This window comes from Orcinus orca, chromosome 5 (assembly GCF_937001465.1).
Source record: "Orcinus orca chromosome 5, mOrcOrc1.1, whole genome shotgun sequence".
NCBI lineage: Eukaryota > Metazoa > Chordata > Mammalia > Artiodactyla > Delphinidae > Orcinus > Orcinus orca.
Genome location: NC_064563.1, coordinates 94,759,341 through 94,773,262, shown reverse-complemented (window position 1 = coordinate 94,773,262; position 13,922 = coordinate 94,759,341). Strand labels below are relative to the sequence as shown.

At 39.1% G+C, this 13,922-nt stretch overlaps 1 protein-coding gene across 19 annotated transcripts in view; it reads left to right on the top strand.

Moving 5' to 3' along the window:
- The window catches only part of BBX (BBX high mobility group box domain containing), a 280,623-nt gene that overhangs the window by 208,483 nt on the left and 58,218 nt on the right, over positions 1-13,922 (top strand). For all 19 annotated transcript variants that reach the window (XM_033432231.2, XM_004272082.3, XM_033432229.2 and 16 more), the window contains one exon: positions 10,629-10,709. In XM_033432231.2, coding sequence (XP_033288122.1) covers positions 10,629-10,709 — 81 coding nt within the window. The remainder of the gene's footprint in view (positions 1-10,628; positions 10,710-13,922) is intronic.

Here is a 13,922-nt window from a genome sequence, read left to right as displayed (position 1 = left end):
TGTGCAGTGCGGCCAAAAAAATAAAAAACAAACAAAAACATAAACATTAACAGGAGTTGGGAAAAAGTTGATTCCAACCATCATGGATGACATTGAGGGGTTCAAGATTTGCATGGAGGGGCTTCCCTGGTGGCACAGTGGTTGAGAGTCCACCTGCCGATGTAGGGGACACGGGTTCGTGCCCCGGTCTGGGAAGATCCCACATGCCGCGGAGTGGCTGGGCCCGTGAGCCATGGCCGCTGAGCCTGCGCGTCCGGAGCCTGTGCTCCGCAGTGGGAGAGGCCACAACAGTGAGAGGTCCGCGTACCGCAAAAAAAAAAAAAAAAAAAAGACTTGCATGGAGGAAGTAACTACAGATGTGGTGGAAATAGCAAGAGAACTAGAATTAGGAGCTGAAGATGTGACTGAATTGCTTCAATCTCATGATAAAACTTTAACAGATGGGGAGTTGCTTCTAATGGAGCAAAGAAAGTGGTTTCTTGAGCTGGAATCTACTCCTGGTGAAGATGCTATGAAGATTGTTGAAATGATGAGAAAGGATTTACAGTGTGACATAAATTTAATTGATAAGCAGTGGCAGGGTTTGAGAGGATTGACTCCAATTTTGAAAGAAGTTCTGCTGTGGGTAAAATGGTATCAAACAACATTGCATGCTGTAGAGAAATCGTTCATGAAAGGAAGAGTCAATTAATGTGACAAACTTCATTGTTGTCTTATTTTAAGAAATTGTCACAGCCTCTCTAACTTTCATCTACCACCAACCACCCTGACCAGTCAGCAGCCATCAATGTCGAGGCAAGACCCTCCATCAGAAAAAGGATGACTCACTGAAGGCTCAGATGATAGCATTTTTTAGCAATAAGGCATTGTAAAATTAAAGCATGTCCTTTTTTTTTTAGGTATAATGTTATTGTACACTTAATAGACTACATTATAGTGTAAACATAACTTATATGCTCTGGAAAACCAAAAACTTTGTGAGACTAGCTTTATTTCAATATTCACTTTTGATTGTGGTGGTCTGGAACCGGACCCGCCGTATCTCCGAGGTTTGCCTGTATTGAGCAACGCAGCCATCAGGGAGTGACACCCTACACCCCCCCACACACACACTCAAAATAGCAGCCTAAGCTTGTCTCTACTGACACCCAGTGAAATGTAAGCATAGAAGTCTTATTAGGAAATAACCCCATAATAGTGAAGGAAATGGAAATGAGTGTTTCCAATGAATATGAGATTTTAGCAAACAGAAGCTGAAAAACAAATGAAGCTTTTTAATCAAGAAAATATGGTATAAGCTTAAAATATGCTAACCAGGGGGCTATGGAGAGCCAGTCCATTCTACAGTGTCTAGCAGCTTAAGTGAACACTTTTCCTTTTTACTTTAAAAGAACAAGAAAGAAAAAATAGAAGAAATAAAAGTAATAATGTTCACATCAAACTCTGGGAAGAGCTAAAGAGAAGGCAGTTAGTTACATTGAGTTAAGCCTTTATGATTCATATCGGTGAGTTACTATCTGAAGATGAAAATGTAATAAATAAAGTATAAGTATTTGATCTAGAATTTCTAGAAGTAATCTTCAGGACTGAAAATTTCTATAGTGTTATATTTTTAACTTATTTTAATAAAAATGTAAAGCTAAATTAAATTTAAAAAATAAAGGCAGGGAGTGATACATTTCAGAAATGGAAGGGGAGATTATTCAACACATAATAATATAGAACAGCTTGGAATAATATTGGAAAGGTTGACATTTCAGTATTGGACCTAAGTGAGCACCAGAAAGTCATCTGGCTAGAACAGAAAAGATGGTTTAGGAAATAAAAGAAAATAAGAAAAGTTAGGCAGAGTAATCTTGGCTGATGAAAAGGTGTGATGGTATCAATATCTATTTAGTTGAATGAATGAACTGAAGGCAAACTTTCAGGTGTTCGGGAAGTAATATTAGACCTGGGTCTGTGATTTCAGAATGCCTAGTTCTTTTGTTGGAATGAAGAGATACGACAGTAGAGTTACGATCAAGCCACGTTTTTCTTTGCCTTCCATCCTGTAAAATGGAACTATTAATACCCACTTGTTTTTCTTTTTCTGACTTACTTCACTCTGTATAACAGACTCTAGGTCCATCCCACCTCACTACAAACAACTCAATTTCGTTTCTTTTTATACACACTATCAGATGTAAAACCGATAGCTAGTGGGAAGCAGCCGCATAGCACAGGGAGCATAGCACAGGGAGATCAGCTTGGTGCTTTGTGACCACCTAGAGGGGTGGGATAGGGAGAGTGGGAGGGAGGGAGATGCAAGAGGGAGGAGATATGGGAACATATGTATATGTATAACTGATTCACTTTGTTATAAAGCAGAAACTAACACACCATTGTAAAGCAATTATACTCCAATAAAGATGTTAAAAAAATAATAATAATACCCACTTGCTTTTAACTCCCAAGACATCTATGAAGATTAATTAAATAAAACCTGTAAGGCATTTTCACCTCTCCTGAAAAGCATTCTTGTAGGTACCTAGTATTATTACCATAATTTATTCTTGGTATTTCATACTTAACTTGAAAGCTTATATTATGTCAGGCTATTACTCCTACAGGCTATGGTATGTTTTACTAGCAGCGTATTCACATTGAGCAAATAATCTGTTCAAGATTGTGTAGCTATGAAGTGACAGAATTAGGATTTGAACCCAGGGGGACTAGCTTCAGTCTTCATATAGCCTACAGGGACCTTTGTGATTCGGTCCCCACCCACCTGACCTCAACTCGGGCCACTTATACAGTGGTGTCTGCACCCTTACGCAGCCATTTCATGAGTGCTTTCTGGGGACCAAGTACTGTACTAAGCACTTACACTGATTATCTCATTTCATCCTTCCATGAGCCTTAAGAGGTTGATTTATTATTCAACATTTCGTAAATGAGGAAACTAGGCTAGAGAGGTTAAATAGCCTGTCTAAGGTCATAGAGCAAGAAAGTCATTATACTAGGATTTAAACCTGTGTATTTTCCATTAAGCAATGAGGTGGGTGAAATCTAAGATAGAGAAAAGGTGATAATACCAATACTTGTTAATGAATATGTCTATATTTAAAACACTGTGAGTTTTAAATTTAAAACAAATACAGATTTTTGATAAAATTGAAAGTTTTCCCCTTTCTTATAATATCTGATATCAGTGAAGTGGGGAAAATTATTTTACTGCCTGTTGGTACATTTGAGCTAGTTTGACATGTGCCTCTCTTAGGCTACTATATTTGACTACTCCAGGATGCCTAAATCCACTGAATTCCAACCCTACCCCCTACTCTTGCCCCCTTCTCACTGAAGCTGTTAATTTCCCTTCTCACAGTTTTATAGCTTTTAAACATATTTCGTGAGGAAATACTATACTTAAATTTTACATTAAATAGGCTCTTTGAGCTTTCTCAACTCCGGGTAGAAACCTCTCCTTTTCATGTCACTCCTCACTGCCCACTTTGGCTGGAACTGCCCATCCAGCCCAGCCTCTTCCATCTCTCTGCAGTGGGGCTCAAAGCCCGGAGAATCAAGTCCTTCTACCCAACCAGATTGACAAGCATCTGTCCTCGTTGAGTTCCTAGGCTGCATTGCTCAAGACAGTGGTGAACTCACATGAGCTCTTCCGTCTCCCAGAGGTGGTGGGAAGGGGTAGTGGGGAAGGTGGGCAACAAGTGAGCGGGAAGAGAAAGAGGAGAATAGAGAACAAGAAGGTAAACGAGAAGGGTGGTACTGTTGCTGCTACGTTGTCGTTGGGAGCACGTTTGTATACACGACTGCATTCTGTTCTCACAGTGTCCTGTGAAGACGTCAGTAGCGTTGTTACCTGTTTCATCAAATGAGGAAACTGAGGCAGGAAGATGCTATGGTTTGTCTCAACTACTATAGCAGTTTGTAGAGGTGACCTGGAGTCTGTCCTGGACTTCCATCCTAGTGCTCTGCCACACGGCTTAGAATGATAGGAAACTTGACTCTGGTAGCCCTGGCGCCTTGAGAAAAACCAGGGACTTATCCTTCCTCTCGGCCAAATGACTTGACTTACATTCTGATTCTGAGGCACTCACAACTCTATGCGGTGCTGTTGGGTTGCGCTCCTCAGGGTGGCCCCGCTGTCTCTCAACTGCAGCCCAGTCCTAGTGTCCGCCAGTCACGTGCGCTGCTTTAGTCCTCAGGTGCTCCTTTACCTCATTTAGGTTTAATTAAGAGTGGCTTCATTTTAGTCCTTAAGTAGGTTTTGAAGGACTAACTTGTATGTAATATACTTACATTGAATTCACCTGTGTTTAAAAGCTCAAGTCCATTTCAGAGCTTCATTTAACATCTCATATTAAATGCAAATTAAGTGATCACTCAGGTCCTCCGTTATAGAAGGATACCTGGCAAAAGCTGCCAATCGTAGGAAAGCCTGGGCCAGGCTGAATGAGGGTGAGAATCAGATCACTGGGCCTTGGAGTCACACGGGATCTTTGTCCTTGAACTCTGAAATGGAATCCTGTACCCCCAACCCTTCTCCTCCAGAAGAAGACAACCCCGCCTTCCACCACTGCCTAAACAGTCTTCCTTCTCTCGTATTCACTCTTTCGGTGAAAGGGTTTAACTTACCTTAGGAACACTGGCACTGACTGACCCCTCTCCCTCCGCCCTGACACCTTTCCAGGCAATTACTGAGCCCTGGCAAATGCCATCTCTGATTTAATTGGGGCCCTGCATCTCAGCTGGTTTATTTCCTTAACCTTCTATTTGGTCTCTTGCCTCCAGTCACTCCCCAGCCAAGGTCATCCTGCACTCCACTGACAGAATTATTTAACTACACATCTCTCATCATGCCGCTCCTCTGACTGAAAACCTTGGCTGACTCCCCATTGCCTCCAGCCTAATTTTCAGACTTCTTAACCTAGCATTCAGTTCCCTCTCAGTCTGATTCATCTCCCACTGCACTCCCGGGCATCTCAGGCTTCAGTCACACAGGGAAAGTCACTGCTTCTCACACACACAGGGCACTTCCTCCATGCTTTTCCTCCTGCTGTGACCACATCATTTCCACAATTCTGGTGTTCCTTCTAGGGAGATCTCAGATGCTACTTACCTTACTTCTTCCATCTGTCCCCAGAAAGAATGAAGGCTGCTTCTCTGTCCTCCCACAGACCTTGTAATATTCCACCAAGAGGCACGTCCGTTCTTAATGTGTAGCTGTCTCCTGCATTGAAATGCAAGCAACTTAACGGCCAGACACATCCCCTTAGTCTCATTTTATTCCCCAGCATATAATGCACACAAGTGGGATGTAAGCTTCTTGAAAGGGAACAGCGTCTTTGTGGCTGGTATGTAATGGGTGTTTATTGAATGTTTGTTGAAGGAGTGAGTAATCAGTAAATGTTTAAATTAGCAAGAGCAGGGATGTGGAGTTCAGATACAACCAGTGTACTTCATCCCTTTTGTTGACTATGTGTCCATCACAATCCAGCTCTGTGTCTGTGGTCTTGTGCCTTGTGAAGTAGGAATGGGCTCTTAATAAAACCTAGCTTTCCAAACAGTGCATCTGAGTGGCTTGATCTTGTTTTATATCAAGGGGCTGGATCATGTTTCTATGGCTCTCATTATCATGATGTGCATTTTGCCTGTGGGGAAAAAGTATTACCTCGTCATAATTCTTAATTATACTAATCATTCCCCTTCCTTGGTTATTGAGAATTATAGCTAATTTAAAGGGAAGATTGGATTTAAGGGAAGTTGAAAACGTACGTTGTTAACAAAACTGCTTTTAAAATCCCTTTAGCAGTTTTCTTTACTGGGCATGTAGCAACACCTAGTGGCTTTATGGATTATTTCAGAGACTATTTCTAAAAAGAGCTTCTTGGGTTTTTTCCTCCCTTTATTGAATCTCTACTTATTTGGTATTTTTTCTTTCCTCTTAATTGATGAACAGATATCTTCGATCTCTATATTTTGTTATGTTTAGAAAGTAAACTGGCTTTAGCTGAAGAATGGTTGTTGAAGAATGATGTTTCTCCGTAAAAAGCATACCCCATCTAATAAGTAATTTATGATACTGTAAATACAAACAGCAAGGTGATATTGCAAGGTGACAAGGTCTAGGATCCTCTAATAACATTAAACAGGAGTCTTTTGTGGGAAATAACCTCTTCCTTCCATGTGGATGTAATGCCAGATTTCTTTGCCAAACATTTACATGTATGCACAAATATATACACTTGCACTGGATGCCTCATTTATCAAACACTCAAGAATGAATTCTACCTCAGTACATTTTCCATGTCATTCAACCATTTTTACATTTTGAGATTTTAGTTGGAAATATGTCTAGCATGTATCACATGCATTTCTGCCTTTTAATAAGTGATATATTTTATAATTATTCTTATCTTGACAACTTAGAATCACAGTTAGAAATATTAATTATTACATTTAGGAAAAATTTTAGGACTACTTGCTCTATTTTATTATTTTTTTTTAATTTATTTTTTGTGATAATCCACTTTACTAAATAACCGAGATTTTTAAAAATTTTAATACAATTTTGGAAGGTTACTTTCCATTTACAGTTTTTACAAAATATTGGCTATATTCCCCATGTTGTACAGTACATCCTTAAGCCTATCTTACACCCAATATTTTGGTTATTTGTTTCTTGTGGTTTTTTTTTTGCGGTACACGGACCTCGCACGGTTGTGGCCTCTCCCATTGCGGAGCACAGGCTCCGGACGCGCAGGCTCAGCGGCCATGGCTCACGGGCCCAGCCGCTCCGCGGCATGTGGGATCTTCCCAGACTGGGGCACGAACCCGTGTCCCCTGCATCGGCAGGCGACTCTCAACCACTGCGCCACCAGGGAAGCCCTGGTTATTTGTTTTAAATAGACTACAATGCTTTATAGAACATTTGTGTTGTAAATCAACTATGCTTCAATAAAATTTTTTTTTTAAATCGTGCCTACAGTCTTTTCGCTCTGTGTCTTCTTGCTGGTGGCATTGTTTCTTTTTCAACGCTCTTCCTTTTTTTTTTAATTTATTTATTTTATTTATTTTTGGCTGCGTTGGGTCTTTGTTGCTGCACGCGGGCTTTCTCTAGTGGTGGTCATCGGGGGCTACTCTTCGTTGCGGTGTGCGGACTTTTCACTGCGGTGTCTTCTCTTGTTGCAGTCGCAGAGCATGGGCTCTAGGCGCGCGGGCTTCAGTAGTTGTGGCACGTGGGCTCATGGGCCTAGTTGCTCTGTGGCATGTGGGGTCCTCCCAGACCAGAGCTCGAACCCGCATCCCCTGCAGTGGCAGGTGGATTCCCAACCACTGCGCCACCAGGGAAGCCCCTCTTCCTTTTTCTTATCCCCACTCTTGGCCCCTTCTGATTTGCTGCTTCTGTTCATTATGTGGCCTAGAAAGTCAGGTAACCACACAGCTTAGTAGTAAGCCAACTCTTCTGGCTCCTAATTTTGTGCTGTTTCCATTATACTACACTGAAAATAAAGGCTAAACCCACAGTGCTTTAAAGTAAGAGTAACTAGATTTTAAAAGGAGACATTGTCCACTACAGTAAAATGCATAGCCTCAGTGACTATAATTGCTGTTTTAACCACTGGACAGCCTTTGTTGTGTGATTCCTGGCCAGGTCATTGAGATTCCTCATATTCATAAACACAGAGAATCAAGTCAGTCAACCAGTATTCATCGTGCACCTATTGTGCATCAGGTGTGTGGGGAGCACAAACACGCACGCGTAGACTTCTCTGATTGCATAGTACAATTGACATAACGTGTAGGATTATAGATGTCTTGATAAGTACTTACATTTGAATTCTCCATACAAATAGAAAGTTTTATTTAAGACCGTCCATCATAATGATTGCAGAGGGTCTCATTTAACTTTAAACCTTTATGACTAGATGCATAGTCATGGCCATATTATCTATAATGGCACTTAAAAGAAAGTTGACTTTTCTTCTTACAGTTAATATGAACTCTGATTGAGCCATAGGTTAACTAATCTCATAAATGATAACTCATGCATCTGCATCATGGGATTAGAAATAAAAATGTGTGTTATATATTATATAGGCTTTATATAGGGTAGTTACCCTATATGATAATATACTTAATTCTAAATATCTCCATAGCTTTCTGTCATGTGTACAACCTACATTATTAAAGTTTTATAAAGTCACTTTATAATTTTTATTTAGTCCTAGGCTCTATTTTATTTTATTTTAATTTTTGGCCACGCAATTTGTGGGATCTTAGTTCCCCGACCAGGGATTGAACCTGGGCCATGGCAGTGAAAGCACCAAATCCTTAACCACTGGACCACCAGGGAATTCCCTAGGCTCAATTTTAAGCAAAATTTTGATTATTTACCAAGATATCTAGGGGTTAAGCACACAGGATTTCTTTATAAACCAGGACAGTATTGATTTTTTTTCATTGTTTAGAAATTATAAAGATACAGTTCATTCAAGTATTCCTTCCAATGAAGGAATTTTTGGTGGCTGGTAATTTCAGGATTTGCTGGCCTTTTTTAGTACATTTTGTGTCTCCTTGGCTTCAAAGTTTTAGAAAGCAAATAAAAACTTCTGGACTTTTTGGCACACTAGTTTTCAAATAGTCGAGTGACAGGGAGGGAATCAAGCTTTGGCAGCCAAACCACAGGTGGCAAATTAACTAAAGCTTCTGCACCTTTTCTATGGAGGTTATCACTGGAAGAAGTTGGCCATTACCCTTTCAAATCCAAAGGTGACAATTAAAATTTTAAATGCTTATTCCTGCCCAGTGGCCTATGACGTTGTTAGAGAAACACATCTTCCATGTCTACTGAAGAAGTTCAGTGAGAAACTCTAGTTTTAGGAACATAACCTGGGTGACTGCCAGCTTTTTCCATAGATTCAACCATCTAATTTAATCACATGCAGCTATTAAAATTACATTGGAAAAGGTTTAATAACAGGAAAATCAATGTATTGTTAAAAACGAACATTTTTTTTTTTTTTTTTTTTTTTTTTTTTTTTTTTCTGCGGTACGCAGGCCTCTTACCGCTGCGGCCTCTCCCGTCGCGGAGCACAGGCTCCGGACGCGCAGGCTCAGCGGCCATGGCCCACGGGCCCAGCCGCTCCACGGCATGTGGGATCCTCCCCGATCGGGGCACGAACCCGTGTCCCCTGCATCGGCAGGCGGAGTCTCAACCACTGCGCCACCAGGGAAGCCCTAAAAACGAACATTTTGTAACTGTAATACATCGTCCCATTTCTGTTGAAAACATTATCTATACACACAACTGGAAGAATATACATGGAATATTACCAGTGCTTATCTTTGGGAGATGATTCTTCTGTGTTTTTTTTTTTTTTTCAAATTTTCAATAGTGATCTTGGATTATTTTGTTGTCAGAAACATGTTATTAAAAAGTATTTTTAACTTTTATTTTTCCTCTAAAGTGAAAGATAACTTGTTCCCTGAGACTCTCTAACCTTGTCATTCAGGAAAGGAGAGAGAGGGGACACACTGTTTTGGTGTTTAGAAGACATGTTGTCAATTTTGATTTAGTTAATTCAACAAATACTTGAGTATCTACATTGTGCCAGGCAATGTTGAGGATTCTGCATTATACAAAATCCCTGGGAGAAGATGGACCATAAACAGATATTTATGCTTGTGGTGGTCAGTGCTAAGTGCTATAATAATAAAGAATAAGGGGATTATTGAATGTTGGGGAGTAGAGACATCATTTACCTGTCTGGTCCTACGTTCCTTTATCTGTAAAAAAGGTTAGATCAGAGGGATGCTGAAATCCTTCCTCTCTAACATTCTATGACTCCTGTGACTTTTGAATTATAGGCTACCACCTAAGTTATTATTTCACCCAAATGCAGAAATGGGTCAATTTTTAACATTGAGATAAAGAGGAATTATGTATCCTGAGAACAGTACTTGATAAACAGCAAGAATTTTTTTAAAAATTAGTGGTGTTTCTGTAACTGCTGTTAATAATGAAAATCACAGGTAAAGATGGTAGAGCGTTAAATGTTTACCCAGTGTCGTAAATAATATACAAGAATATATTATAAAGGAAATTTCTCTTAGGAAAATAGTACTAACTTTTCTAAGATTGGGGCTTGTATATAAATACATGAAAGCCCTGGAAAACAAAAATTGGACCTTAGTTTTGTTTTCCCAAAAGGTTTATAATCGAAACTCATTTGCGTTTTCATGTGGTCAGGTTATATGAAATAGTGGAGAAACACAGAACATGGAAGAAGTAGATATTCTTTGGATTTGGTTGCAGAAAGCCAAGAGATCAAATAGGCATCATTGTAGACATTTCTCTTTGATTAATAGTAATTTTTCTGAAATGCATTGTCCTGTCTATCTCCTACAATTTATGGCATTATTTAGAAGTTGAATGAACATATAAAACTTGATAAAACCTTGTGTAAGACTTTGCAGAATATAACTACCTTTTTGTCACAGTACTGCCTCAAATTTGGGGAGTCAAAACCATTCCTTCCTCAAATAGGAATGTTTTACGTGACATTTGTCTTCTGTTGTCTTCCAGAAGCTATTCTTATGATGCCTTATACCACCTTTCTTTGTTTCAGATATCCTCTGGCACCTGCAGGCCTGATGTTTCAGAATCCTCTGAATTGCGTCAGAAGTCACCATTATTTCAGTTTGCCGAGGTAATATATTACAATTTATACTTAATGAAATTGTAAAGTGAGCTTAAATTTGGGCTGATGAAAGTAACTTAAAGCAAAGAAGAACCCTGCGTTCTTAGCTCAAGTAATCATAAAACGGAAAATAGTACCAAATTCTGGAACTTTAGAGTCTCTTAATTAAAGAATAAATATGTTTATAGAAGCTTGTTATTAACTCATACTAAATATTATTGCACTGAAACCTCATCACTAATTTTTATTCATGGATAGGGAAGTTAAGAATATAATTGAACTATTTTTAAAACTTAGTCATTTATCAGATATTGATTTGTCAGGTATTAAATCAGAAGACAGAATTGACTCATGGTTATTGGCTGTGCATTCCTTTGTATTTATTTTAAGTAAACTTCTCTTAATTGAAACTTTAGCATGCAGTTGGCAGTTTTCAAAATCTTATGTCTTGTGTCAGACCTGTTTGGCTCAGTATGTCTCTGACATATTCAGAGATGATGTAGAAAAGCACATTATCCTTGACATCAAGTCTAAAGGTTAAGACTGCTTCCCCAAATATCTGCATTTACCCTAGAACTCAATATGGAGCCATCATTGATTACTTTTTTCTAAACTTGAAACCACATGGTCTTCCCTTGATCATTCTAATTGTCTTTCACTAGACCTTCTTTCACACTGTCATCCTTCCTAAAGTTTGCCCCTTGTGGTACAGTTTTGTACAAAGGAGAGCATATTTTTAGTTTCAGAATTTTTTCTCCTCTAGTGTCCTTTCCTGGTGGTTCTCAACATTTCATTGGCAGAATTACTTTTCACACTGGCATATTAGGTCATTCCTTTTATGACATTGTTTATTATATGCCTAAATGTCCTGCTGATATCACCAGAATGTTTTAATATATATTTGCTCACATAATACTCCTTATCTGTCACTTTCCTTTCTGCTCTCTGTGAGATGTGCCATGAATTCCAATTGTTTTTTATATTGTTTCCTCAAGAATTTAATGTAATAGCAGATTCAATCTGCACTCCCTTTTAAACAGTAGTTTTAGACATATTAAATAATGTTAGTCTCAACTTTGAAAGCAGAGATACTTAACCAGTGATCCCTGGTGAAAGATATAGTGAAATCTCTCAAATTGCACATGAAATTTTGGGTGTGTTGACACATGTGCATGTTTTTGGTTACTACAGCAAACCAGATTCCAAAGAGATCCCTGACCCTAACCTAATATTTCTTCAGGAGCTCCCTATTCATGTCATCATCTCCTTTATCCCAGTATTAATTTGGAGAAACATCCTTTTGTTTAAAGACTTGTGAAATGCTTTTCAAAAATCTAGATTGTTTATACTACTGGTTCTGTTTTGTTCACTATCTAATTTAATCCTTGAAGAAATATATTGTATGGGCTTCCCTGGTGGCACAGTGGTTGAGAGTCTGCCTGACGATGCAGGGGACATGAGTTCATGCCCCGGTCTGGGAAGATCTCACATGCTGCGGAGCGGCTGGGCCTGTGAGCCGTGGCCGCTGAGCCTGTGCATCCGGAGCCTGTGCTCTGCAATGGGAGAGGCCACAACAGTGAGAGTCCTGCGTACCGCAAAAAAAAAAAAAAAAAAAGAAAAGAAATATCTTGTAGGTCAGGCATTTCCCCTTACACAAACTATTTATTTTCTTTAACTTTTATAGAGGGTTTGTAGGAGTGAAAAGTCATGTTGGAAGTAAGACCTACAGTTTATAATTCCCAGGATTTCAGGAACGTCCTTGTGGATTCATATCTGCAGTCTGTCACAGCTTGCACATGGAGGTCTTTTGAAATGATAGGTTTCATGGTTTGACCAAGAAGAGTTCTACATCTTTACCCTGAAATATTTTCAAAGTACTTGGTTAGATCTTAGCCATTTACGACAATTTGTATATGTCTAGTTTGTTAAATAGGATCTGGGAGATCTTTTTTCTTTTTACTGATATTTGTTCTAAAAATCCTTATTTGTCTGATGCAAAAGATATGGTGGAATTAAAATTTTCCTAATGCCTTCAGCAGTGAATAGAGTCAATAATTCCATCAGGCTCTCTTCTAATTTTTTCTTATCCCTAAAATTGACTTTGATATTGTATCACCAACTGGCTCCATTGTTTTTCTAAACAACTTAATTTAATTAATATGAAAAAGTGATTGCTGGGATTGAGGAGTCATGATCAAGCTGCATGTATTGCTCAGTAAGTTCCCTTTGATGGAGTCAGTGAGCACAGTTAATTGAAGAAAAAGACTTTTGTGGAACTGGAAATGGGCTGAATTTACAATGCTCACGCTTTCTGCACTTGTGACTCATTTTCACCCTAGTTTGTAGTTGTATAGAAACTTTGTTCACTTTGAAACCAAAATTAATAACTGACCTTGCTCTCAAAACATCCTAAAAACTATTTCCATGTGACCCTCAGAGCAAACTTTTAATGAGGCTACCATAATCACCAAATAGAAACAAAAGTTCTCCTAGCTGAAGCAAGGATGGTGTGACAGAATCCTCTATCCACTGTCAGACACCTGAGGGGGGTGTGTGTGTGTGTGTGTGTGTGTGTGTGTGTGTTGGATGGGAGGATGCATGGTGTTATAAAATAAAGAAATGCTGTTCATATTCAATAAACAATTTATTGAGTTTTGGTGCCATGCCAGGCAGTGTATTCTATGGCTTATTTTCTTCTTACCATAATCCTGTAAAATGGGGATTATCATCATCATCAGTTTACAGTTGGGAAAAATAAATCTCAAGAGAGATTAGCTGAGCTGCCCAAGGTCATGTAGCTAGTGAGTAGCAGAACTAAGATTCAGTCCCAGATACTCTGACCCACATGGTTTGCTTCTCCAACCCTGTTTCACAGCTGTCTCAAAGCAGAGAACAGCTTGAGGGGAGTGCTGTAGGGAGGAGAGAGATTTACTTGCAGCTTTCAACTTTTAATAATATTTCAGAAAATTCACTGAAATAAGGAAATTTATCTCTACAGGTGTCCTCAACTGCTATTTGATACATATCTGACACCCTTTCAAGAGACAAGGCAAATGAGCCAAACTCAGTCTTTTTTGTTCTTTCCACATGTGTTTTTAGAAACATGGCCTTTGTCTTCATTTATCATTGATACTGTTTTTCTAAAAGGGATTGAGGGTGATGACTCATGTCTTAATCTTTATCTGTGTGTACAGTGGAAATATTTGGCAGAATCTATGAGTC